At 37.1% G+C, this 27,990-nt stretch overlaps 1 protein-coding gene across 6 annotated transcripts in view; it reads right to left on the reverse strand.

The window, feature by feature from the left end:
• Positions 1-586: 586 nt before the first annotated feature.
• LOC139120193 (complexin-like) overlaps positions 587-27,990 on the reverse strand; it is a 50,553-nt gene continuing 23,149 nt past the window's right edge. For 4 of the 6 annotated variants that reach the window (XM_070684357.1, XM_070684360.1, XM_070684361.1 and 1 more), the window contains 3 exons: positions 19,797-19,963; positions 11,988-12,114; positions 587-3,437 (listed from right to left, as the gene is read on the reverse strand). In XM_070684357.1, the coding sequence (XP_070540458.1) occupies positions 3,364-3,437; positions 11,988-12,114; positions 19,797-19,963 (368 nt within the window). In that variant the 3' untranslated portion in view covers positions 587-3,363. Of the gene's footprint in view, positions 3,438-10,239; positions 10,776-10,825; positions 12,115-19,796; positions 19,964-27,990 lie in introns of those variants that run through there. The other 2 variants (XR_011549058.1, XR_011549059.1) reach the window with 1 other exon arrangement.

Genomic DNA, 27,990 nt, shown 5'->3' on the forward strand with positions numbered 1-27,990 from the left:
AAGTTACTATTGTCCCTATTAAAAATGATTTATTGAAATATTATCACAAGATTTTGTAAGTCATAATGTAATGGGCAATTCAGCAACTCAAAGGCAGAAGATAGATTTGGGATTGTATAGCTCATACAATGCCCAGTAATCAAAATCAAATATTTGTTTCCTAGCATCAAAGCCATGTACTGTATGTGGCAAAAATGTAAACGATATTTTGCATAAATTCTGCTTTGCCATAAAAGTTTTGTACGTTGATACTTTAAGAATGAGATGACTAGCTTATAAAGTCTGACTTACCTGTGTGCGATGTGAAGTTTTTATTTGCATATTTTTGCATTGGCAACATTTCAGCCCTTTAGATACTAGTATAATAAATAATAATTCAAGAAACAACACCAAATATGGTAATAGTTTACCCTTGTATGGTATGATAATTTGTATGAGGTGGGGCAACACCATATAAGGCATTTTGTTGCAAGAACAAGTGTCTACACTACTTTTTGAAATATTTTAGGAGATGACAACATTTCCGAAAAATGTTTCGTTGCTAGTAGGACATGAAAATGGTTAACAAAAGCACACGATGCAACAATTATTCAGGCCATTTTTGTGGCTACTGCTTTTATTTGTATTTTATGGAGGAATACAATGACAACCATTTGTACAGAATCACAAATAAGTAACGAGGGATTTCTCAAATAAAAGTCGTATACTTTACAGTTCACAGTATAAGTATCCTTTCACATGTAAAAAGAAAAAAGTCACAAATACAAACATACAACTGTTCACATCTTTGCTACAGCAGTTGGTCCTTTTGGGGAAAAAAAATTGTTTTTCCCATTTGGGAAACTTGTAAACTCTGCAGTATGTTTGATCAGTGAGTAGCATATTTGATTTTCATCAAAGCTTTTGAGAAACATGATTATCACAATCTCTCCAAATTTAAAGCAAAACTCAAATCTGGTACACAATTTCTGGACCGGTAGATTCTTTGAGCTTGAACCTGTTCACCCCCATTTCCCTATGAACAGGTCCAAAATCGCCATTGATGACAATGGTTTTGGGTTAAACCATAGTGGTGAAAGGGTTAAAGTGAAGAAAAAACTTCCCAGTCTTCTTGTACCAAAAGATGAATCTTAAATACAGGAAACTCATACTTCAATTTTGTTGTATAATGTTATTGCACTTTTTTTTTTGGTAAAACTTAAAACAACTGTGGCTCAGCTTAGCCTCACAAGTACACAACAAGAGAACTACAGAGTTTTGAAAGACCATGAGAAGGCAAAAAATGTTCATCTTGACTGGCTCAGTTTCCCAGTCTAAGACTCATGATTGCAAAGTCTTGGAGTAAACATCCATGAAATGTCAACATCAACTGATCACTAACGATCGTATGATGTCACTATTCTATACAATATATTTTTCAAACCATATACAGTTCCTTTATTAAAACATTTACAATATGTAATTCATTATTTTTTTTTTAATATACAGGACAGTCATACCCTAATTTTGAATTTATCAAAAACCTACAGAATCGTACAGAGAAAGGGTGAATTAATTATTCATGCATATACATTTAATTCCTGACAAGAAATCCATAATTTATAACCACTAAAAGGTTGCATACATTTTTTTTCTTCTAAAACTTAATACCAAGAGACTTTCCGGCTACGCACCTATAACTTTTATTTAGCATCAGACGGTTCACCGAAAGTCGTGCACAGCAGCCTTTAATATTTGCAAGAAGATTACACCCTGAAACCAATTGAGCAAATACTCCAGTTTTTTCCCCCTCTGCTAGAAACTGATCAGACTGGGAGTTCGCACAATTAACTTCCCACATGGGAAGTTGCCTCCCATTCCGAATCATTACAGATATCAACATCTTCATACTTTTTGCCCTTTTCTTGTCAACTGCCCTCTCTCATTAGACTGCTGTAGTCAGCCACAAAAGTTTCTTGGTACAGTAAAGTAACTGCATATATTCTATTTAATACAAAAAAGTTTCTCTCACTTTTTGTTTGGTTTTGCTGATGCATTTTCAGTCATATTTGGATTGAAATGAATACAATATATTCTGATTTAAGTCGTGTACCCCACCACTTTCATTTCTGCTTGTGCAGTGAAAAGTCGCAAAATCAATACATAACGAAAAATACGTTGATTTGTCTTTCTTCTTAAGTACAGGTTAATCACCTTTAAGTATTTCTTGAGGAACCCATAAAGCTGTAGTCATGGTTACTGACTGACTGCGTGAGCATTCATTTTTCCTCTTTCATTAATCTACGTTTAAAGTACGCGGTGCACGCTTGTGACCAAAATGAGTCAAGTACATGGCACTCTCCTTCAAAGAGATTTTATGGGTAAATCTAACCGTAACCACGCCAATTGATGGCTGAAAACCGACTGTCTCTCTATAACCTACAAAAGGTGGAACACGCCCCGTGGGAATCAAGCAAATGAAATAAACATCTGGCAAACATTGTTAAAGTCATATTCTGCATTTGGCCAGCCAGGTTTCTTTCAGTCGCTGGAATTCTCGCCATATATGGAGCATGTTGGATTACCTTACAGTATGCTGATGCCGAAGGCACACCCTAGCAGCGAGACCTAAAACCTAGAATTGAAGCATCTTTAATTATCTTGATTGCTTCTGTTCTATAAAATATGAACTCCAAAATAAGAATTAATCCCAATACATATTGGGTATGTTTCATTTTTAACCAAAGGAAATACCTAGCAAATAGATTTTAATAATCTCAACCCTATTACCCCCATTCAAAGTATGTATTAAGTCCATTGAAAATAATTAGGGCCACACCATAGCTTGGTGGTGCAAGGGTTGAGTCCCAAGGAGAAGAACTTACTGAGCATAAACAACAAATTGGACTGAGTAGGCAATATCATTTCAATGAGTATTGAACACTGCTGCAGACCCGCAGGGGCATACAAGATTAATTTCGGTATATACCGAGAGAGTGGTCTTTTTTTGTTGCCGTAGTTTTGCCTGTTGCGGCCAATAATGAGTCACCCTCTTGCATGACGGAGGGATCTAGAGTCCGTTGGTGCGATGCGAAATTACATTACCGCAGGGAAATGAAACGATGGGTGGAATTTTCTCTAGATATGGAAAATAAAAATCCCGTAAGTCTGATGCAATACCCTGGCGCACATTTTTTCAAATCCCAAGTCTTACATATCTATCTAGAGAAAAAGCAATTTCTTAAGAGAATACCTCTTTGTAAGCATCTCAATCCAAAATGTCCAGAGTTCTGTTAATCTCATCAAGTAACGACTGACGGCCTGCCTCCTTCACTTTATTCATTTTATGTTTTTGGGTCACACACTTTTTTATTATTAGATTTTCTACTTCCACAAGTTGCTTAGCTTGTCTGTGATGGGTGTAAAGTAGCCTAGCATCTTGTCAACAATCCCTTCCTCTGAAAACAAGCAAGAGAAAACACAAACAAAAAAATTTATCTTTCTGTCCAAACAAACAAACAAACAAACAAACGACCAACACACAGTGACAACATTCACAGCAGCAGTGCTGGGTGCCATGTCTTGCAGGAAGTGACGCAAACTAAGTCTCACGCAGGGGGACGAGTTTATTTGACAGAAATACAAAAACGCCAACTACACACCAAAACAGCACAACAAAGTTGAACAGAACACATACAAAGCGGATGTGCTAGCATGCGTGAGGTGCAATGACAAGTGCCAACAACAAACAACCATGCACACGTAATACCAGTGATGACAGCCACAAAACTTTTGTGCGATTACATTTCTGTGAATCTTTTAGTACAATTGCAGTTTAGTACATTGGTTACTTGTATGTAATCGAAAAAAAGACTTATTTTTCAACTCCAAAATGTAGAAAGTGATCGTTAACAACAAATGTTGTTTACGTGCCCTTCTTGCTTGTAGATTACCATTGGGACAGCCATAGCATTGAGGGCTTTATTTGTGAAAAACAGTGAGAGTGGTAACGTATGTTATACGCCACAATGGGCAGTTTGAAAGAAGTGCAATCTAACGAAAAACACAGACATCCAATTCACAAAGTGCATAGAGGGTTAGCATTTTCAGAGAACTACAAGCTACTTTACAAACATCAGGAGACAACCAAAGCAAGGTAGTTGTTAGAACAAGGAATGAGCTCTGAACGGCTCTCTCTAGAATTTTATGTTAAAAATGGAACATTTTCGGATACTTGAGATCCGGTTGGTTTTTGGCAACAAGCAGATTATCGAGGTGTTGTTAACTTTTCATGTCAATGCAAGAAAACAAGTGAAATTTCATGTATAAACTTGCAGGCAAATTAATCTGATAAAACAACATTTTAAAGCTATTCTGGTTGACATTGTGTCATAAATGGGCTACTTTCACACAAGACCACACAAATTTTCTAGGAAATTTTTTTTGCGTTGAAAGAATTACCAAACACATTTGGCACTATATGTTAATCAAAACTTACAATCAGTGACTGTAAACTGATTCAATACAGCATTTTGTTTGAGTCATTCATGAAATACAGCCAAGTATGTACTGTTGATTCTTTGCATTTGTCTCTGGGAAAAATCTACAAGTTTCAATGATGCGATTGTGCAATGAGCCCAGAACTTTGACAAAATTGAAACCTTTACTGCCTGTACAATCAAACCTCCCCTGCCATCCCCTGACCCTAATGGAACTGTCTACACTCACACACAGCCAAACAAATTTCACTGAATAAAGATACTCCCTAACTTCCTCAGATATTGGCAAGTTTACCTTTTTTTGCATTTCAAATTTAAGAAGATCAAGAAACGCTTACAAAGTAGATAAAACCACTGAGGATTACACACTGACACAGGTCTAAGAATGCTCACTTCCACCACAAAAACTATCAGTCAGAAATTAAGCTTGACAAACCGATGCAAGTAAATCATTATAACCTTTCTATTGCTTCACGTTCAATGTCAAATGCAGATAAAACTGACAAATCGTGGACACTTTTGACACTGGGAAAAAAATTACCCCTACTGGCAAGATAAAACAAGATTCATGCTAAAATCCCCCAGTTATGGCCAGAACTTGAAAACTCGACTTTGACAGTTGTCCTGATTGTTTTTATAATTCAACAATTCAAAGAATGATTTAATTTGAATGGACTTGAAAGAAAAAATTTGATTGTCAATACTTGACATGTGTTAAAAAACATAACAGTATTCCGCTCAATTCAAACAGAAAATATCATAAAATGTAAAACAAATATTATAAACATAAAATGTTTCATTTCAAACTAATCTGAAAATTCACTCAAGTTATGAATTGTTCTTTCTCAAAGGATATGATTCACCATGATTTAAAAAAAAAATATTTTTTTTTATTCTTTTCAGGCATCTTCAGCCTACAAAATTATTTCAGAGTTGGAGATCATAGTGTCAAACCTCACAAGTCTACTTAAATAAGACAAATAGGCCACAGAATTTCTGGTATGCAGTGACTCTCAATACCTCAAGTCCTTAACAGACTGCCAACTGATTGATGCTACAGATTTATGTAAAAATATCCCAAGGTTCCCTTCTAAATATTTAGTTACAATTGGCGACAAAAACACACTATCCACGACAATAGTCATCCAGGTTGATATAAGAAATGTACAATCTATACTGTTACTTCTGTTTTTCTGGCAAAACATGTCGCAATCATCTTTCCTCACTGACAGAAAAACTAACTGACATGCACAGCCGATCAATATTCCGGAATGTACAGAACTCGCATGAGTAAGAGAAACGAGACATGGCTTTTCATCAAGGCCATCAACACTGATCAGAATGTACCAGAATAGAAGACAACATTTACCGATCACTAGCTAATTAAGATGAAAATGATCCACGGACCTCTAAACGATCACTCATCCATGTATTCGTCACCATTTTTTTTTTATGACCAAAACATTGCGGCAAAACAAAAAACGGTTTCAGGTATTTTTAAAAGTCTTATGTACCACACAACATTTTCTCCATTTGTCAAGTCAACAGTCAGTACTTAAATTGCCACTGATGTTTTATTGTGATCATTACATTCAGAAAATCAGATGTGATGATCAGAGAAAATTGAAAACAAATGGAGTACAATGTTTCAACCACTGTTAATTTTTTTCTTAAAAAATAAGTCTGTTACAGAGAAAGATGCCTTTTGTCACTGTCATGTTCTAGCTGGGATTTCATGTTCCTGACATCACAGCCGACCCAGAAGGACGCTTGCTCAAATGGTGAAACAAAGCAAATTATGTTGCTGCAAAATGCTTTTGTTGATGACGGTAATGAGCAACTCAATTGATCTCAAACTGTGCATTCACACTGCAGTTTTGGAACTACCCTGAAGAGGAGGGGGCGGCCTCAAAGTTCCATGAATACCAAATGAGATTACAACACTCTTCTCGTGCATCATTCATGAATTCAGGGAATGTTTCCAGAAGTGCAGTCATGAATAGTAAAATTTGTACATGCTGGGGGGAAAAAAGAAACACCATCTAGGGGCCCCTACAGTCTACAGGACCATGCATAACCACAGATATAACCTCTTTTCTCCTCAGAAAATTAGCTCAATCGAAGTTAAAAACCATCATGAGGGGAGCTTTGGGGATTTTTCAAAGCGACTCTGAAAACTGTGCGAGTGCACACAATGATCAAATAATCGGATTGCACAAAGCCTTGCACTTAAAATGGCTCCGCAGTTAAGTGAATGAATTCCAGAATTTAATGGAAAAGGGCCCGCCATAATGGAACGGTGTAATCGCCATCTACTGAAATGCGTAAAACTTTAGTTGTCAGGGACACGGCTTACACAACCAGGCATTTTTGCAAGTATTTCATCAATATCAACAGCAGAGTTTAGCCGGTGCAGGTGCTTTTCTTACAATTATCATGAAATGTGAAAACCCGACCTTCGGTATAGTTTCAATTTCTCAGAAAGCTGGCTGAGAGGAAATCATGGATTTTGCATTCCGAGCGTACTCAGAATTCTCCAACTACAAATGGATATGAAATTCAGCTATCCAATTATTTCAGGGAGTGCTATTACATCACAGCATATTTTTGTGTCAACACCGCCACATGTAGAAGTTAGACCTAATATCTTGTTTTGCCATCTGTGAATATAGCTGTAATGCTACATTTTTAATGATTTCATTTTTTTTATCGAACTGGGAGAGTGTTTGTTTGGCCATGAAATACAAATATTTCCCCACAGTATAATCTTTCGGATCAAACGGCTGCCTTCTGGCTATATCAATGACGTCAGTCATTCGACTGAATCGATGAACATGCTTTTTAGCAGACTTCATCAAGCGCCTTGATTGATTTATGTGACAAAATACAATCTTCCGACCTTTCTTCTGTCTAAGTTTCAAACTGAAATCATTTGAAAGCCTTTCGGAGAAAAATTTCTGTCTGCAACTCTGAGGATATCTGTCACTCAATTAGCATTAACTTTTAAAGATACTACCCTTTCAAAAATCTCCATCCTATCAATTATGAATGTTTCAATATAACTAGCAGACAAGTCCTTACATCAATATACTATCCAGTTCACCATCTCAAAGTTTGAGACGCTCATTTGAAATGTTATCTGCAGATGCCACTTTGCGATGCCTCCATCTGCTACATTCCTCGTCTTCCCTTATTTGACTCTCACAAACTGAATTTGTCTGAACATGGCACGCAAAACTGTAAAATTAAGAGTTTCTGATTGGTTGTCGCTATGGTAATTATGTGAATACTGTGTCACACACTGCTCTCAAATCAATTGCATGACACTTAATTATTCAAAGCTGAGAGGAAATTGATTTGCCTTGTAGGACGGGGTGTTTGCAGCTGCAAAACGCACATCGTCATATAATTCTTGGCAAATATTTTGGCATCAAATGTCAAATTGGTTACTTAGCTAGTCCAGTGTAAAATAAAATTGTGCTTAATATTCAGTTGGTTGATCAACCAACAGGACAGTATTTTCTGGAAACATTAATTGTGGCAGTTCATCATTAATTTTCAAACAAAAGCCAAAGCTTTTGGTACAAATGATAAAATCCTCACCACGATGACTAAAAAAAATATGAATGCATTCAGCTTTGGTTTTATCTTTCTAAAGAAAAGTAGGTGATTGTATCAACGTACAGATATCAATCATCTGGGGCTGAACTTATGACCGGACTCAGGCACACAGAATACAAACACATAACATTCATGTTTTCGTTTTTGATGGCCTTGATGAGTTGAATGTCATGTCCCTTGAGTAGGCATCTGGGAGTGGGTTTTTATCGGATTTCTACAGATCTCTGAAAGCTCCCTTCATTTGCTTAAATGCCCACACTAAACCACACTTAAATACTAATGATGGATATTTTTTTTGCTTTACTGTTGTATCTCAAAATGCTTGGGCTCTGTAATCAAGAAGCTTGGGGCCACCTCGCTATTATGCTTGAGAGAGTAATGTTAAGCATGCACAAGACTTCGCTAAAGCTATGATTAACATACACTTTTTCATTGTGAAAAGCATTCTACACAAAAATATCTCAAAATGTCTTTACTCTGAGCTCCATGTTATGAATACTAGCAGAAATTCGGACCAGTATACAAGTGGTAAAATTTGGGGTTTTTCAAAACTGAAGAGACAGTGTGTATCAATAAACATGCACGATAGCAGTTACCTAGGAGAATAGGAAAATTTTCATCTCCAAGCTTGCTTATTTGATATCAATGTTTATTTCATCTTTACAGCATCAGCTAAAGGAAGTATGCGATACTTGAGAAAATCTCAGCTAGCAATTGGCGATAAATCTTTGCTGGCACGTTTCTTTCAGGCGCTTTTTCAAAGAAAATCTCTCGTTGCCGTCGTGCTAACTCTAGGATTCTGGGATGAGTATTTGAGATGCTTTCAATCACGGTGGAGCCCGCTTTGTCTCCAAACAGCCATATTTTTTTTTTTAAACCTGGAAAGCCACGAGCAAGACAACTATTTTTTTAAATGAGCGTCTCGACTAGGACAAATTCCTCGAACAGGCCTCTTCAAAGCAATAGGGTCCTCAGAGCATAAGAGTTTTTGTCTGTGTGTGTGTGTGTGTGTCAATGAAGAATGTAATCTAAGTAGTGTCTTTGAGGATTTCTAAGTGATCAGATTTATAGCAGGGAGGTACTGCTTCGGCAAGTGAACGGGGAGGTGTGTCCACGACTCAAATGTGAGTTTACCGTGGGATTCCTTCACAGCTCCGCCCTGCAATTCAATAACGAGTCAAGCTTTCTGAATACCCAAGGTGCGGACATTCGTCAAATTCTCACTGCAATGGATGGGAATTAAAGCCCACTGTATTTCTGAGAGCAGTTTCAGTCCAGCTCCGTGGGATGATTTCACTAACAAAAATCAAATTCACTCCCCTTTCAAGAATTCTAAAGCTGAAAAGATCATGTGCCATGACATTTCTCGTCAACGAGTACAATTGAGAAGAGATTTTATGGAGTGAAACAACTAGACTTAAACCAGGAAACTATGATTTTGCTGAATTTTAATGAGTAAATTATGAGTTTTTTGAAGATGTAATAACAGATAGGAGAATAAATTAATATTTAATTCTGCAGATAACTGGATTTTTCAGGGGATGTTATAATACTAGGTGGCCAACAGGATGATTGTACCACACATGTCCTTTTATTCTTTTCAAGCCAAAAACTGATCCCACTGTAAGATTAGGATAAGCGGCGTTCCCTTCAACAACAAAGAAAATATCACTTCCCTCTGCAAACTTTTTTTTTTTGAACATGGAGAGAAAAAAATTACTTCTTCTGTGCCGGATCATGTTTTTCTTTCACGAAAATCAATTTTCTCCCCTTTCTTACAGTAATGATGTAAGATTATGCCAGGGCCAGGGTAATGTGTTCTGAAATGAATCTCATATACCTCGCGCGGCAAGGAGGAAACATCAGCCAGGGAGTGAGAGAGAGAAAGTAACGGAGTTCAACCCCAGAGGCAGTATTGATTTTTTTTCTTCAGTGAAGGCCAATTGACATTCAGAGGAGATCCCAATAATTCGTTCTGCTATGGTAATTGGTTAGAGCTCCATTACCATGGCATGCTAGCCCAACTATCAGCTTGTTTATGCTGTCGGTGTACTGTCACAGCCCGCAACTTCTGAAGTACAGACATCGCCTAATGCTCTCATTACATACAGTGACGGCGAGGCTGGAGCTGAGGTAAATGGTCGCTTTTTTTTTTTTGCTTTCCCAGTCAAACTGTCTCTACCATGTGCTCTCTCAACTGCGGGGCGAATCCGATTCTTAACAAAGGTACTCGCCCAGGGGAGTTTAAACTGATTTTGGTGCACAATGGGGATCTTTTGTACTTTGCAACTAAATTGCCCGTCTATCAGTAAATGCTTTCCTTCAAAGAGGATAAATTTGGTCAAAGGAATATTAGGAGCTCAAATCAAGTCTCCTAAGAATGAACTGGCAGCCTTCATGTTTTTTCCTCCACCTGGAAACCTTATGAGATCCGCAAGTCGGCGGTCTCTTCTTATATTCTTATAAAACCTAAAAAAGTATGAATGCGGCAGAAATCCTACCCTGGAAGATTTGTGCTCTTGCTGAAGAAATACATAAATATGTGACACACATGCAACCAGTGTTGGTCTAAAAGAGCAGAATATGATTAAACATTGAATGAAAAACTTCATTGATAATAACTTTTGACAGGGCTTCACTAGAGACAATTCCTGAATTCTGTCCTGTACAATTCAACTATGAGTGTAACCACACGATTGTTTGGTGGTTAACAATGACTAAGATACAAATCCTTGTAAAAAACTTAAAATGCAAAGCAAATTTAAAATCTAAAATCTGGATGTTTTTTATCACGGTACTTTGCATTCCCCATAACAACAACGCTTCTGCGGATTAGCAGCTTATGATCAATTTCAAAGTATTTTAAGTCACAAAATCCCCAATAGCTTCTTTTTTTTTCACAAAGAAAAGGTACTGTAATAAATTTTCTCATAAAATCATCTCCTTTGCAAAGATAAAATCAAGAGAAATACAAAATTTACGTGACGGCCAGTGTAAAATTTCTAAGTATCACCATAAAAATTAGGATTCAGTATGAACAGATCTGAGATGCATGTGTTCCTATCCCAGTTGAATGCATTAAAATTAGGAACTCCCATACGCAAAGACAAACAATTTTACGATAGAGAAATATCACTTTCTGCCACATATCGTTGGGCAATAACAGAAGAAATAAATTTCTTGGCTCCAAAAAATTCAACCAACTTTTTAGAGCATTCTTAGAGTACTCGAGCCTGGCATATTGACTTCATATGCCACGTTGGAAAAGACATTAATAAAATTCAACGATTTTTCAGATTTGTACAACAATTCTTTTGAAGTTCCTGCCTCACACTATTTGTCCCACTTCATTTAAAAAATTTCACACAAGTTGACAATGAACTGACGAATAAATACACTATACGTTTGTAATGGTTTTGTCGAGACAGAAGTGCTGTTAACAATCTGTCCATTGAAATTTTGAAATAAATAAATAAATATATATATTTATATCTCGGCAACAATGCCGAGGTAGACTCTGAAAGCACAGTTATTCATTTGCAATAAAATGGAAGATTGCAAATTCCTACTCCTATATTTTACTCATCCTCTTCCTTTGTTTATTTTTCTCCTCGGAAAAAAAAAATCACGCTCACTTAATGTACATCTTGTCCTGACTTTGGCATTCTTTGCTCAAAGTCGCCGAAGTTTTTTTTTTATTTAATTAGTAAAAGTTCATAATGTTAAGTAGTTAGTTCATTAACTTGTCTCTTTTTGGTTTGTTTGTGTCGGATTAGTAGTGATCAGGCTTCTTTTACAGGAAATGAACTACAAGCACCCAACATCGAATGGCAGCACAGCAACATCACCACGGCAACTAGATAAATGTAAAACAACAACAAATACCACCTTCGTCGTCATCGTCATCCATCGCTGCCGCTTGCTGTGCTTGTAGTTCCATGGGGGTCTTCTTCTTACGGCCTATTCTGCCGGCGTCGGGGTCAACCTCCTCCTCCACTTTCTTCTTCAGACCATACTGAGGCAAAGACAAGATAGAAAGAGAAGAACAGTTTATCAACTGCATGCATGTATGGCCTTGGCTGTCTTTTTCAACAAAGGGTAGTTCTCACATCTTACACTGATTGACACACTCACTCACACAGACAGACAGACAACACACACACAAAACCCTTGTGACATTATCTGTACATGTAGACACTGACATACATGCATAAAAATTACAATACACATGTATGGCAAATACACCTACATCATATACACACGCATGTATAGACACACACATGCCTAAACACACACACACACACACACACACACACACACACACACACACATACAGATGCCTTCTGGTTCAAACAGCTCCCTGTGCTTTACCCACCCATTACCAAATTGAAAGCTGGGAATGTTTCCAACATCATTTCACAACTAGGGATAGCACAAATCCTGGAAACTGAGTAAACACAGCACGATTCTCAATGAAATGACTTGAGGGGCTGAGAATTTCTGACAATGGAACTAAATGAAAAACTGGATATCTCTTCTCGTTATTGTCGAGGTTCCCAGTTTCCTTCAGGCACCAGCTATCAAACTGACTAACAGTTCCATTTTCTGACATATTCACTGACTCTAACGCATATCGCACTAAAATTACATTCGCCTCAGTCCTAGTTCAGGACTGCTGTGCGCATGTCATTAACAGCAAAGAGGGTCAAGCACTAACAGCCATTTGAGGAGGCACATCCACAGTTATTAGCAAACAGCCAAAGTTTCTATAAACCATATATACATACTAGCTGTACGCCCAATCTAATGTATATGCAACACTGATAATAAGCTTCTTTCTAGATTTACCTACTTCAGTAATTCTCATTTATTGCTTGAATGCTACATGAAGTTGTATTTTATGCATTGATGTTGGTTTGATCATTAGTTACGCAGATAGTCAAACCTGTCTTGGTGGTCACTCTTACAGAGTGGTCATCTCTTTTAATGGTCACCTTAATTGTGGCAATCCAGTAATTTAATTTAAGTAATTTAATCTAAAAGTAACATTTCAAAGTAAGATATCAATACAGATCCAGTGCCCATGAAAGGAACAATATTGAAACAGGGAAAAAAGCAAAAACACTATTATAATTTTAATATTCTCTGCCACATGTTGGCGGTCCAAAAATGTTGATTTGAGCCAATGTCAGGCAGCTATGATTCTCACAAATTCCCTATAACGTGATCATTGAATTTTTATTGTTTAAAGTTAGCTTTTCCTATATTCACTGTTAAGCACACCACCTACACTGATTCAGAAAGTATATGCCACGCCCGCCCTCTACAGAAAGGCCACTTTCACATAGTGGTCCCTTTTTGTGGTCCCTTGTGTGACTTCAGTACACCTTTGACTGCAGTTGTATATGCATTGACCACAATTTGCCGAGTACAAGTTTTGGCAAAAACCTGTGGAAAACCTTGTCATATAAATGAAACAGACTTTGTTATACAATGAACATGGTCAACCAGACTGCTGCTGTAATGAAGACACAAACGTCATCAGCAACAGATGCTAGATGATAAGAAATGTCCAGGAAAGATACAGGTATTGACATAGAGGATGTGTCTCTTGTTGGTTGACTAGTTGCCAAGGAGACAGAGCTAAAAGTTACACAGCTTTTATCTTAGGTCCGTCGAGTGTTTTTCGGCATATTTCACTTTCGAAGGTTAAGTCTTATGGAAAATGCTGACTGTTGCAAAGTAGATTCAAAACAAACTTTTTAATATTTTTTTGTTATTTAAATTCAAATATATTGAACATGCTGAGAAATGTTGACAGAATAATTATATCTTGATGATAATGAAGAGAAATAGACAGTAGAATTTGCAATCTTTGCTTCATGGTACAAAGCATGTTCGAAACAACGGCTGATTTTCAACTATTAAATCTTTACCGTGAAGGAATGAAAGTAAAATAATACTTTGTACAACTTTGAAGAGATACGCTTTCAAAAATCTTCCAATGTCTAATGATTACACGATAGAGTCTGTAATCTGGTAGGTTTCCCCGGGCGAATCAAGCGACAAATCTGCTTGCATGCCCCCGCTTCACAGCTTTAACACATACAAATACCAGGAAAAAAACAAAATACATCTCAGCTTTGGCGCGTCACTGTGACAGAAATCCTGTGTGGAGGACATATCTGATAAGCTGATTAGTCGTGCATGGACACCCAAGCCACAGCTAAATTTGTCACGCCTTGCGACAAGATCACTCTCAGAAAATGTCAAGCACCGTGTACGTTATAGTTGTTCTTCGTTGGCAATGAGTTGTCCCGAGTTGACACAAAAAATATCCTCCTTGATGATCTAGTGACTTTAATACCGAGAACTCACACCTTACGTTCATGTTGATATGATAATTCTATCCCTTTGCAACAGAGATTAACATACACCTTCGATTAACACCTGCTTCGCAGCTAAAAAATATGGTGATAATATGACAACTGACTCAATTTTCTTGTCCTAATTCTTGATTCGATCAAAATGCCTCCTTGGAGAACTTTGGATTCTGTGTCGGGAGACATTTGAAAACAAAAAAATCCAATTCTGACTCAGAGTATACGTCGGTGTGATTGGCACACAAACTCCATAAATCATATTTCCTTCGGTACTGTGAGTCCAACCATATCAAATAGCAAATACGAGGGTTTAACCAACTACATTCAACAGCAGACATTGAGGCTTTTAAATAACCTGACTGGGGTTGTGAAAAAGGGAGTGTATAGTAAACATACATTCTCGAATTTCACAAACTAAACTTGGAGACGATCGTACATTATGAACATTATCATCATGCAGAATAAACAGACATTTAGATGACACACTGCTTTTCACTTTTACACACACACACACACACACACACACACACACACACACACACACACTGTACCGGTATATATGTACTTACGTACATATGTACATACACACATACATCCATCCGTCCATCCATCCATCCATACATACATCATAACACAAGTAGATCGATGGATACATGTAGATAGATAAATAGGTAGGCAGATAGACAGATATATATGTGTGTGCCAGTATTCAACAGATACAGTGTATTTCCAAGTATGTAATTACAACATGACTTTCAAACTCTCCTGGGAAATACTCTGTTGCCATTTGGAAAAAGGAGATGCATATTGATAACCATACAACATCATCCCCTCTGTGTATCATTTCTCACATGTACGTTCCCCATCTGCTTATTTTCATCGACAGCAGACAGCAGTGGAATGCAGATCCTCCTGCTACCCTCCTTGATTGGCACAAAAACATGATCGTCAGCCAACCTCTGACCCCCCTTAACCTCTCAACTTTGACAATATGCCATCTTGAATTCCCCCTGGAACCAAGATTGCTGCATCAATAATTGTCTTCTGTCTTCCCTGCAAGTAATATCATGCATGCTTCACACCAACAATAGATCAAGATGGCCTTATTTTAAGCCGACACAAAACTGCTAATGAGCTGCTTTCAGGCACATCTCTGTGACTTCACGGTCACAGAACAGGACAGTCTTTTCTTTGCTTAAGGTAATAGTTTTACATCTCCACAAAATGTGTGACATGCTTCGTCAGCTAGCGCTTTCCTACCATTCTGAAAAAAATCATTATCTTAATCTTTGCAGTATTGATTATATCAAATGGATTTTGTACATGTAGTTGTTAATTACCTGCCATTATAGCTACCAGCAATTTATATTAAAACCCAAGTAATGCCAACTTTAGTTTATTTTATTCATATTTTTGTATGCAGTGGCATTTTCAGTTTATAAAAGTACCTACATGAAAAATGATGCTGGATCACACAGTATGCATGCCCAGCCCGGCTCACAATTGTACACAATTTATAATAAAACAGGTGAAAAATGAATTCTTGTCCAGACAGTAATTCCAGCTTTGAAGACACACAAAACTCAACGTACAGCACACTGCCACACATGCTCAACCACATCTACACAAGTTTTGCAGTGGCGTCCACAGAAGCCTACGCTGTTCCGAGCAATCTGGTCAATCCAAACCTGGCGACTCAGCGAAAAAGTTTCATGAAATGCAGTTGCATGGAAGCAAAAATCTTCTTAATTAAACCCTGGCTTGGAATGGCCAGGGATCAGGATTAATGCCAAGTTTGGGTGGGAGTTTTTTGGGCATGGCTCTGCATAATGAGTGAGTTAAGTTGGCAATAGTTGCAATCGTTTGCACAATTAATCTGCCCAATTTAATTGCCCTAAAATCACTTATATATAGATACAGCCTTCATTTTGTCAGTTAATTTCCGTCATGCCATGGCAATACTCAAAACCAAAAAATCAAGAAAGTAAAAATATCAAATTTATCAGATAGGTACTTGCTGAGTAGATTTAAGGTCATGCGTTCACTGTATGAGTAATTCAGCTACTCTGACCATCATATGTACACAGCATGAAAGGGTTAGTTCAGGGCAATCAGATTACTGAATTTTAAACAACTATAGAATTGGTGTTGTATTAATGGAAATGATCATCAAAAAAGTAATAAAATTTATACAAAAATTACAAATAACCCGTTGTGGCAATACTCACATGTTCATGTGTGTTCATGTGAATTATGAATTATAAACAATTCTGTTAAACACAATGCGTTGTTGACACAAAATTGGCAGTAGCTTTTTGTTGTATTTTTCCAATATCTTGTTCTACCTTGAATTTTCACTTTTTTTTTTGTTCTCCTTCAAAATTATGTCAAAATGCATGGTAGTCAACTTGCTAGTAATGCAATGTTTGGTATTATTATCGATATCTGAATTTTAGCTCAGACCAGAATTCATCCATAAGCAAAGGTGATGCTTGTTGAACATACTGAACTGTGTTGACAATTGTGTTTTGACATACTTCAGAGGAAAATATTCTTCTGTTACAGTAATGTTTCAAAAGCTTAAAAAAAAATTACAGGTTTTTTTCACAAAAATATGAGTTTCACCAACATTCTCTACTGAGATGGAAACTCCAACATTGAATCTGCTGAAACATGAGTCTGTCTATGAAATAGAAATTATTCTGTGCATAATATGACAGTACTGCAAATGCTGTAAATTTAATATCGCGTACAAACGAACAGCATGTGCTGTCAATTTTCTCAATGGGGGATTACATTCATCTCTTTCTACACTGAAAACTAAATGTATTTGTATATTATGTATTTGTATACAACATTTTGAAATATCTAGGGCATAAATTGAGACTGATTACAACAGGACAGTTTGACAGCTAATTCAAAGTACTTGCCATATGTGTTTTTACAGTCAAAGTGCCATTTTCATAAGTCCTAGTGAGTGGATAGATTTAACTGGCATTTTCTAACAAGCACGGAGAATGAAAGATACTGCACAGATATAGATTCAACTATCAATATTGGACTAAATGTTGATTTAGCATGGTTGTTTACATATATTGAACCCTTTGAGTGCTGTAATTATTGCCAACAAAATTATAGTGACATATTTTACCAATTTTTATGAATTTTTCTGTAAATCTTTTGAAAATTTTGGACTAGTTGGACAGTACTTATGATAAACTCCAGTTTTTGGTCAAAATTTTGGAAAAATCAGAACAAAATGTTTGGACCTGAAGAAAATTGTTTGGGTTATATTTTATAAATGGCAACAAAAATTGACTTTGGCGCTCAAAGGGTTAAGCTTACATTTTGGAAACTCAGAACAGGAAAGGCTAGTAATGGGTGGTTTACTAAGTTTCAAACAAACAAACAAATCTAGCATGGGAATAATGGGGAATGTACTAAAATATCAGTACCTTGTCAAGATCAGAAAGGCATATTTATACAGCTTTAATTGCCCTTTGAATATTCACAAATTGTCAGTGCAATGTGATGGCGTAGCATTTCAAAAGTAGTCTCACAACTAATAAAGAGACAATAGCTGTAACTTTTGATAAGATTTTCATTGATTTTGTTTTTAGGACAAAAGGACATTTTCATATTCTTTTGTCCAAAGTGTGTATGCATACAAAGCATTATCCTGGTCAATCTATAATGCACTGTGTGTGAAATGCAATATTACTATCAATGACAAACATTGAAATTTCAATCCCACTGTAAAGACATTGAACATTTACACACACATGCTGGCTATATTTAATAAGTTGCAGGGAGTTGTCATTTCGACGCACTTTTGGGAGCAAAATTAGAAACTTACTGCATTTTGTCATCTGAACAATAATACTTGAAAACGCATAAAAAGTTACCTAAATGGAGCTCTTACCCAAAAGTGTGTCGGCATTGCCCAAGGTCAGGCACAAAAACTAACGGACGAAATAACCATTTGTGGTGCATCAATGATGAGGAGCATCTGTGGCACACAACTGAGTTCACAGTTTTGAGGACAATTAGACGGAAAGGACACCCTGAATGCATTGATTCAGTCAATGATGTCAGTTAGCCATTGGAGAGAAAGAATCACACTTGGACACTCTGGTGGCTATCCACTTGAACTCACTATGGACCACACTCTCGTTTTTAATAGCAAGCTAGTTCTCAGAAATGGTGGCTTTCATAACGCAATATCAGTGATCTCATGTTGGTCACAGCGCTTTGTGCTACAAATGATGGTAAACTAAATTTCTCAGGAAGAGAAAAGTAAAATAACATTAGAGAAATTTTAAAATCTTGATGATGTTGGAGGACAAAATGACCTAATTGCAACACAAACTTCCGATACATTATTTCATTATGGTGTGGCGAAATGAAAATCATATCAGCAAAATGAGTAATTTGTCAATGTTGGAAGAATGTCGATGTCAATAAGGCTGATACTGGAAATATGATGTTTGTGATATGGTGAATTTGAAGACAAAATGTTAAATATGTAATTTGTTGTAATCTATAAAACATTCATGTCTGAATAAATGTGAGATGTGATTAACAAAAAAACGGGCGAATTATCTGTCGATGTCAGAAAGTCCGATTGTGTCATAGAATTTTATTTCAAATTGTTGCCTCCAACAATAAACCAAAAGATGGAAAATGTAAATTTGCCGAATGTCGGCACCTCAGAAAGTTTACTCAGAAAAGATATGGTTGCTTGAAGGCTTTCTGACAAACATGTCTCGTATGAAATCTCACTATTGTCCTCTGTTATTTTGACCGCTTAGCCGGAGTTCATCTTACCGATATATTCATTAATTTTTTATGATTTTATTAAATTGTAATTATTTTCTGGTCAATCCATAAGACTTTTTACAGCAAATTCAACATTCAATGCAGTTACTAAAAGTGCTCCATCAATGACAACTTACTTGACACTGAAAATCTTAAAAACGACAATGGCAGGGTGTATACATCGTTGTTTTTCATTTCAAATCGTAGGTATGAGGAGCAACTTGAAAATATCGGTCCATCATCGATTCAAGCGTACAATACCCGCAATCACACAAAATGAGAAAGAGTGAAAATGTACCAGGCGCCTGAACAGTAAGTTGTAGGCCCATGGAGGTCATCTCCACAACTACATCCATGGTAGGCTTCGCAATGCCAGCATCTTCCGTATATGGGCTGGGTCTAACGTAGCATTTGCATATAATTGCGCACGTTCAAAGTCACTTCCGCTGTAACGTGCAAAAGGTCTAAACCTAAATTTTTAAAAAATATATCTTACCTTATCTCGTATGCCTTGTCTGACTTGTTCACGTTCTGCTTCAAATTTTGCATGCTTGGCTTTTCGCTCCTCTTCCTGCTCACGTCTGGCCTCAGCAATCTCTGGATCCTCCTCTTCAGCTGCACCCTCCCCCTCCTCTTTATCACCTGCTATTTTGCCAAACTCTCCTGCGATATAAAAGAGAGAGAGAGAAACAAAAAAACAGAGGAAAATTAGTCGCTGTGTGTACTCAGAACAAAAATGTGGCCTTCATGATGCTATATTACCAGGAAGAGGTACGCTATACTTTTCCTTGAAATATTCACATAGCTAAAATAGAAATGGGTTCACAAGAAATGGATCACGCTTATTCTCAGGACAGCCATCACCAACGCTCACGGATCAAACATGCTACAGGGACACTACTCTTCACTATTTTTGTTCTAGAAATTGTGTTCATATTCTTCTTATCCCTACAGTACCTGTACAATAAAATACAAAGAATTATCCTGGCAAACATGATGAGATGTGTACAGTAATACATCGGCAAAGTGTCTGTGGAAGGGCCACTGCCAGTTCAATTATTTTTTCACTATCTCCTATTGTATATCAATCGCAAGTCTGTGTTGCACTCCCAAAACTTGTTGAAATACCTACTATTTAGTCTGTAAACACAGCATCAAAACCTGTAAAATACACTGTTTTTTGTTTACGTTTGAATTCTAGACAAGGATTGTCTAAGTCTTGTCAACAATAGCATTGCAGTTTACCTTTACACTGGTTGCGCTGATACACTGTACACTGTACACCTCAACATGCTTTGGGCAGTGAAAAAAAACTGTAGCTGAGTGATGCTGATGTTAAAAACAAACATGTAGTGACGCGCCTCAGGGACAGATAGTCGGACGCTCAAATTTCTAGAATTCTTTTCAGATCTACCACTTGTGAGGGCTCATTTTAAAGCTCTTGGAGAAAGAAAAACTTTGACTGGCTTAGTTTTTTAAAAATCCAAAATTTAATTTTCTCCCATAGAGTTAACACAGGAATGGCGGCCATTTTGAATTTCAAATATTGCAAAATGTTGGGTAATTTGTTTCTCTAGTTCCAAACTTTGCACGGCGACCCTTGATTTTTATTGTAGATCTGGTAAGAGAATGGTTGAAAGTTTCATTCAAGAAAGTTTGAGCAAAAGTTTAAGTCTTTCACTTTCGAGGCGCAAACTACCTTAACAAATGAATTTTAGTGAGAAACATTTATCATATCAGCAATAACACTGTGTGTTACACAGATTACACAGATAAACGCAGTCTTGATGAAAGGCAGGCTAGCGACGTCGACATGGTTTTGGTAATTTACAAACAGAAACAACAAAAATCATAGAAAATACATTAAAAGTGACAGCCAATAGAGCTTTACCTGTACTACTGAATCAAAACAAAATCCATCTCCACAATAACAAAAGGAAAACACCCTTGAGAGGGTTCCAGCAAACAATAATACATCCATTCAGCAAAAACCCTGTCACTGAGTGTCAACAAAATTGATGACACAGCAATATTTTCCATCATCTGTCAAATTCATGTCACTGTAAACGCTGATGAATTCACGTGCAATTGATTGCCTGTGCATTGTTGTCAGATTTAATAACATCGTATGGATAAATCTAATTAACTTCACCATTTTATTTGGAATGCGTGACATAAAATATTGCACTTTACTGCTATACTCCAGTACTATCACAGTGTATTGAAATGACATAAACATATTTGTATAGAGATGTCATTGGCATAAATTTTGAAAGAATTACACCAAAAAAAAATGAAAAATATGAAAAATTAGGAAGAGAGAGAGAGGACTTCACTCAGCAGTATACTATTCTATGATCACTGACCTCAGCAATCTACTGGTATGACAGTAGGCAAGGCTTCAGTCGCTAACCCTATCATTCATGTATTTCCCTGCACTAACACTTTGCAATCAAAAGGTTTTGGTAAAATCCCATCGTTTTCTGTGGTTACGTACAGATTTCGATCAGGAGAGAGAGATTAGGAAGATGACAGCTCCTTGGCAGAAATTATTGGTACCAAAATTACCTTTTGTTAAACATTCGACCTAAAATCCGTAATTCATGAGTATGTGGTCATGTTCTTTCTTTCATTATTCCGTAATTGACCGCAGTCTGGTCAAAGCTGAATTGAATTCAATCTGGACGTCGGAGTGCGATTTGGAAAAGCAGCTTTTGGATCAGGACACATGAAACTCACATACAGCACCTGCTTAGTGGTTTGATCACATTGCTTTACATGTTAAAACTATACATGTACTGTTGAGTTGCTTTGAAACTATTGCAATTTGTTAAAATTATGGTGCATGTCAATGTGGGTTAAGTTGATTGTATATATATCAAAGACAGGGCGAGAATTCACTTCGAACTGTGCGTTTCTGGTAATATGTCTTGTTTTTCACATTGACAACGCAATTACGGCATCTTCAGACACTGTGTCTCCCGCACTGATAAACAAGATAAAATATTGAGCTTGTTAAATGTAATGGGGGCCTTATTTAGGCAATTCTGCCGGCGACAATTGCCGTTTTTTTCATTTTCTCATTTTACAACAGTTTTCATCTGTGCGCTCAAGGAGGTGATTCCAGCCAGGCTTATTTGCTTCCTTTGTGTGCCCAGGTACACTTGAGTGATCTCGGTGAAGTAAATTTTACAAGGTATCTCACTTGTGATTGAGCGACAAGATCCTCGTGAACTTTTTCAGAGAAACATTCTAATCAGAATGTTTGTCGAGACTAAGTGCTTTATCATTTGTTTGATGTTCTGGCAGACATCAAGAATAAGATTTACAAGTTTGACAACCCTGGTATGAAGACTGCTGGCTGTTGGGGGATGCTATGGAGAGCACTTGATTGTCGATAACAGATGTTGATGACACTATAACCTAAATGGACAAGCTGTTATCAATCTCTGGTCACAGAAGGCCATAGAGAGAAGGTCAACACCTGTGTCATACAAGTACATATACAAGTATCACTACGTTCTATAACAGTATAGAATCAATATGCGACCCATGATTCCGCCAAATCAGAATTAACATATTGGCACACATGTCTCATTCAATGGATGCAGTATCTAAATTACAATACAGATGTCAGATCCTGATCCCCGTTTTACAGGCGAATGTTAAATTGCACAGAATATTCCCACTTTTGTCCTTGTATGAGAGGTTGGGCTACCCTGTGATTACAAAAATTTAACGGGTCAAACTCAAAGTTAAGGAATCAGAGAAGAAATATATATGCGATCAATAATGCGATCTTAAATACAAGGTATGTATGCACCTGGCGTGCAAACCAGTATTTTACTAGTCAATTTCTATTCCTTGCACGACATATTACATCCACTGAAAAACCAATATTCATTTCGCCTCTAGTCCCACTCTTGTTTTCTTGCATTCCCCTGCAGTCAGAAGGCCACAAGTCCTGTGAGCTTTTTCCCGGCGTAATCTATCTACCAGAACACTGATTGGCAAACTTCACCCCAGCTGAGCGGTAAAATCCGACCGGCACATTCTATTTTATCTCTCTCCCCAATTGAAGGAAAACATCGTCTGACTAACAAGGCCAAGGAAACTCGGCATTCTTGACAAACCGATCGAGCCTTAACCTTTTGATCAGCGGGTATCACAAATGCTTCCCCATCTAGCTCATGTCTCCATAAATTGGGCTATTACCATGATCAGGTGATCAGGTTACCATGGTAACAAATGAGTTGCCCGGACCGTGGAACATCTGGCTTTTTTCTCGGCGCAACAAAAAATTTCGCAGGTTCAATTACTTTTTCAGTGATTATCCTGTACCAATGGATTGAACTAGCAATTACTTTCCTCAGAATTCTGACACCTGAACACGAGGTAGCTGTATAGGTCAGAAAAATATTTGTCACTTTCATGGACAACTTGACGCGGGATGGTATTCTGAAAGAAAAAAATGTTCCTCAAGTCACACAGATTTGCAACTGAACAATCCACAAAAGTCACTTGAAAGTGCTAATGTAACTGGTATGCTTTCATATAACAATAATGACGCAATACAATACAATAATGACGCTACCACATGAGAACTTCAACCCTGTCACCACTATGGTTTGGCCAAAACCCATTGTTATCAATGGTGAGTGTGGACCAGTTCACAGGGAATTGGGGGTTCACAGATAAATGTCAAGGGGAAAGTATAATGTGTCTAAATTGTTTTGTTTTTGACCGAAACCTCGATTAGATAAGTATCTCATGCGATTACATTACAAACTGCAAATACCGAGGTAGGTTGATGTTGTTCAGGCAATCAGAGGACGGTTCACCTGTGATGGCCTGTCTGATAAGATGCTCAGGGCTTTCTATACTTTGACAGTTCTCAGATTCACTTTTTCTCAAAGTCACATCGGATGGAGATACTTGTTTTGACCTGTTCTAGTTTGACTAATATTCATGAAATAATTTGTGTAGCATGTGGCCTGGTACCATCTTGAAGTTATGTGACCGTGTAAAGACTATCCTACTCCAGAATTCAGTTTTCCATGAGTGTGCTTGCATTAGCTATATATTTTCATCAGAGGCAAGAGGGACTTTATGTCATTATTTCCTGGGAAAAGGAAACATGTAAGCTATCTTTTGTTTGATCAGAGCTAAAATGCAATATTGGATGAGTTTATCTCAATGCTGATGTTGAAGGAAATGCATATCAATACACAGTGTTTGAAAATACACAAAAGAGAAAACCTGGAAAAAATGAATAACAGATCACTGTGAATAATATACAGTTTCCTACTGTAAGAGCAAAATTAGCCTGAGAGCCACCTATATAAATCTACAGGCAGTACATACAGTTACAAAAAAATCTAATCTAAGAGACCACTAAAAGCCTTGTACTAGTTTGTCCAACTAATGTCCGTTTTCAAAATGAACTATAATCTATTAAAGTCTTCCAGTAAACAATGTACCTCCGAGAGGTAAGTGAAAGCATACCTCATGCTGCAAACCAATCTACCACTATTTATGCTAATCATATAACTACATGTATGTACTTACGATATGAAACTTATGAATTTTAAGTCAAATAAAGACACTCTTTAGAACAGAATAGTTTAAATGGATTTGGGTCTCCTGAAAAGTTCTTTCAATATAAAATTGGCAGATATGTCTGTGACGGAAAAACGTGGTAATCGAGTAGTATCTTAAAGGGTAGATGAGCCTTGTAATATTCCTAAAGATTATGCAAATTATGCATTAACATGCATATTTATCAAACCAAAATGTGAAAGACTAGTGGCAATCACTGCAGAATAACACCACCAGTTAACGATCATGTACCCATACTGACTTAACTCATTGGAGGTCAAAACACTGCCTCTGAAAATATCACCACTGATTAAAAAGTTAAGTAGTAAAGGGGTAAAAGCTTTCAACATAAGTTGTTTATCTGGAGACTCGAGGTCGCCAGTATGGGTGAAGTTGCCTGCTCAAAGGAGAATACAGTGAAAACCAGAAGGCACTTAAGATATCTGGAGTACTTATAATGATAAGAACACACTATAGATGTAGGCAGGAGTCTCCCAACAAGTTGATGCCCTCAGCTGTATAGGTACAAAGGAAAGAAGTCCATGCGTGTTTGAACTGTCCTTTACCTGTTGCAGTAACTTAAGAAGGTACACAAGAAACATATAACAAAGGCATGATGGGTTTCAAGTCGCATCTTGAAAATCACGTTACCAGGGTTATAGTCATGACTGTATAATTCATTTTCAAGGATCTGTTTAGTTGACAGGATCGAGTGCAGTAAGGTTGTTCCCATGGTGAAAATTGCTTTTTTTAAGACTGGAGAGAAAAATCTTCCCTGGTTACATTGTTATTGATGACTTGGAGTCTAGATTTTACAAGCTGTCCACAATAATAGAGGCATTACACATACAGGCAGTGTTGACAGAACAAATTCTGCCCATTTCCAAATTATTCCAGAAAAAAACAAAAGATCATAAAAATGTGAACAACAAGAATGCCCGAACAGTTGCCATATAAAAGGACCTGTATATATTTGCCGCAATGAAAAAAAATTTCCATATTGGCTAAAATAGAACCAGCGATACCATGAACAATTTAGTCATTCTTCTAGTAGCCAAATCCAAACTATGAAACATCTCTCTATATAGTCCTCTTTCTTAAACAGGAACTTCCCCTATAAAACCGGATTATTGTAAATCTACGCAAATGTAAAAAGCCACGCTTCTGATCGGACGTGCTGTGTTTGGTCCCAGAATCCCATAACTTTGCCATGTTTCAGGCTTTCATTGTCACTGATGTCTGTGAATATATAGCGACTAAACTTGAGTAAAAAATAAAGTGAAAAAACGTTCTGTTTTTTGTCAGAGAACGCATATGTGTTCCCTGTACAACCATTTGACCCCTCTTTGCATATGTCACCAAAGTGCCCATCATGATTATTCAAATTTTATCATATGGTCAAAGCGATGCTATGAGAATTCAAAAGCTCCCACCCAGTGTATGCAAATGGCTGCGTCATCAGTTATCCCTTATTGTGCACCCAAGGTCCTGTAACTTCCCGTTTAATTCACTACATTTTATATATATAGCTCTGCAAACACTACATTGGCCTCACCTAACCGAGGAAACAGCAGTTTTGCTTACAGATGCATTTACCTATGACTGAGCCAAAGCTAACACTTTCGCTCAGCACTGCAATATACCGGTTATCGTCATCATTACAAGTCAACGTGAAAGAACACTTTTTCATTTTTGCCAATATTTTGAAAAATCATTCAATGATGATCTTTTTTTTCATCACTGAGTGAGAAAAGGATGTCTTCAAACCGAAATTTAAACCTTATCCTGACAGATCTATCACTTCTCAATCTGCCAAGTCAGTAAAAAACGGTATTGAGCCAAAAAAGCGCGTATTTTCACCAATTTGGCATATAGGTACATGTATGCTACAGCGGGTTTGGCCAAAAAAATCAATGTTTACAGTATCTCTGTTTTCTGGATCCTTCAAATGTTCAAGTTTCTGTTAAATACAACACGTGAAACATATGTTCTGCCTCAATGGTTTGAATCAAGTTGACCTGATGGTGGCATTGCATATCAACTAATCAGGATATAAAGGTTATTGGTGAATTACAGACTGCAAATGAACATTTTTATAACTTAGAGATTATTTCAACAAGACAAGAGTCATTAAGGTGCAAATGGCTTGTTTAGCCACAAAGATCAAAAATAGCATCAATGACACTTTGTTAACATTTGGTTAGATGTGGCAGGCCCAAGTGAGTATACGCACAATATTTCATAGCTTCTATGGGCCTTAGCTTGTAATATTCATAATGCCCCGTGCATTTGAACACATTTTGATGCGCAGTCCATCAAATACCAAGGCAAAGTATGTGACGGTTGGCAACTGTTGCAATGGACACACACACATACAAAACACTTAGTGCAGCTGGGTACATCAAAATTAGTGATGCAATCTACCATACCAAAGTAAAGATGTCCGCCTGTAACATTACATTACATGGAATTTATGTAACAAATATTTGGTAATTCATTAAGCAGTAAGAAAACAACAGTTGTTTGGAGGTCTTTGGTTGCATTTCTCTACAAATCATCACCAATATGAAAAATTCTAACTTGCAGTTTAATTGTACACTTTTGTTGCTCACTGGCGTACTTTTCGTAAATGATAACTACATTTGAACAAAGTTCCGTTTACAGTTGAGCATGCAGATATGGGCACACAGTCCATGTAGCAGACGATGAGATGCAAATGATATGCGGTTAAGGTCTCCTCAACTAACTTTCAGCTGGTTGTTCACTTCTCTACTATTTTTATAGTATTTTATACAAAGGCACAGACTTATACTGCCTGCAACTTCAAACTGATAGTGATTTTGTAGCTCATTCTTGACTATTTTTCTTAGTTTTTGGTAGCCGGTAACAGACAGTTCGTGTTCGTGTTCGTGTCGGCTACATAGACGATCTGCCCATCTATACACCAAACACAAAGGTGAAATGTGCAGTGGTTCTCAATATTTTTGCATTTTGTCCGGGGAATTCAAGAATAAGATATTTGGCATTTACTTTTGGACCAAAAACAGCAAAAATTGTCTAAAAAATTCAATATTGCAGGTTTGTCACAATTT

Source organism: Ptychodera flava, chromosome 20, assembly GCF_041260155.1.
Source record: "Ptychodera flava strain L36383 chromosome 20, AS_Pfla_20210202, whole genome shotgun sequence".
In the NCBI taxonomy this organism is placed as follows: Eukaryota; Metazoa; Hemichordata; class Enteropneusta; family Ptychoderidae; genus Ptychodera; species Ptychodera flava.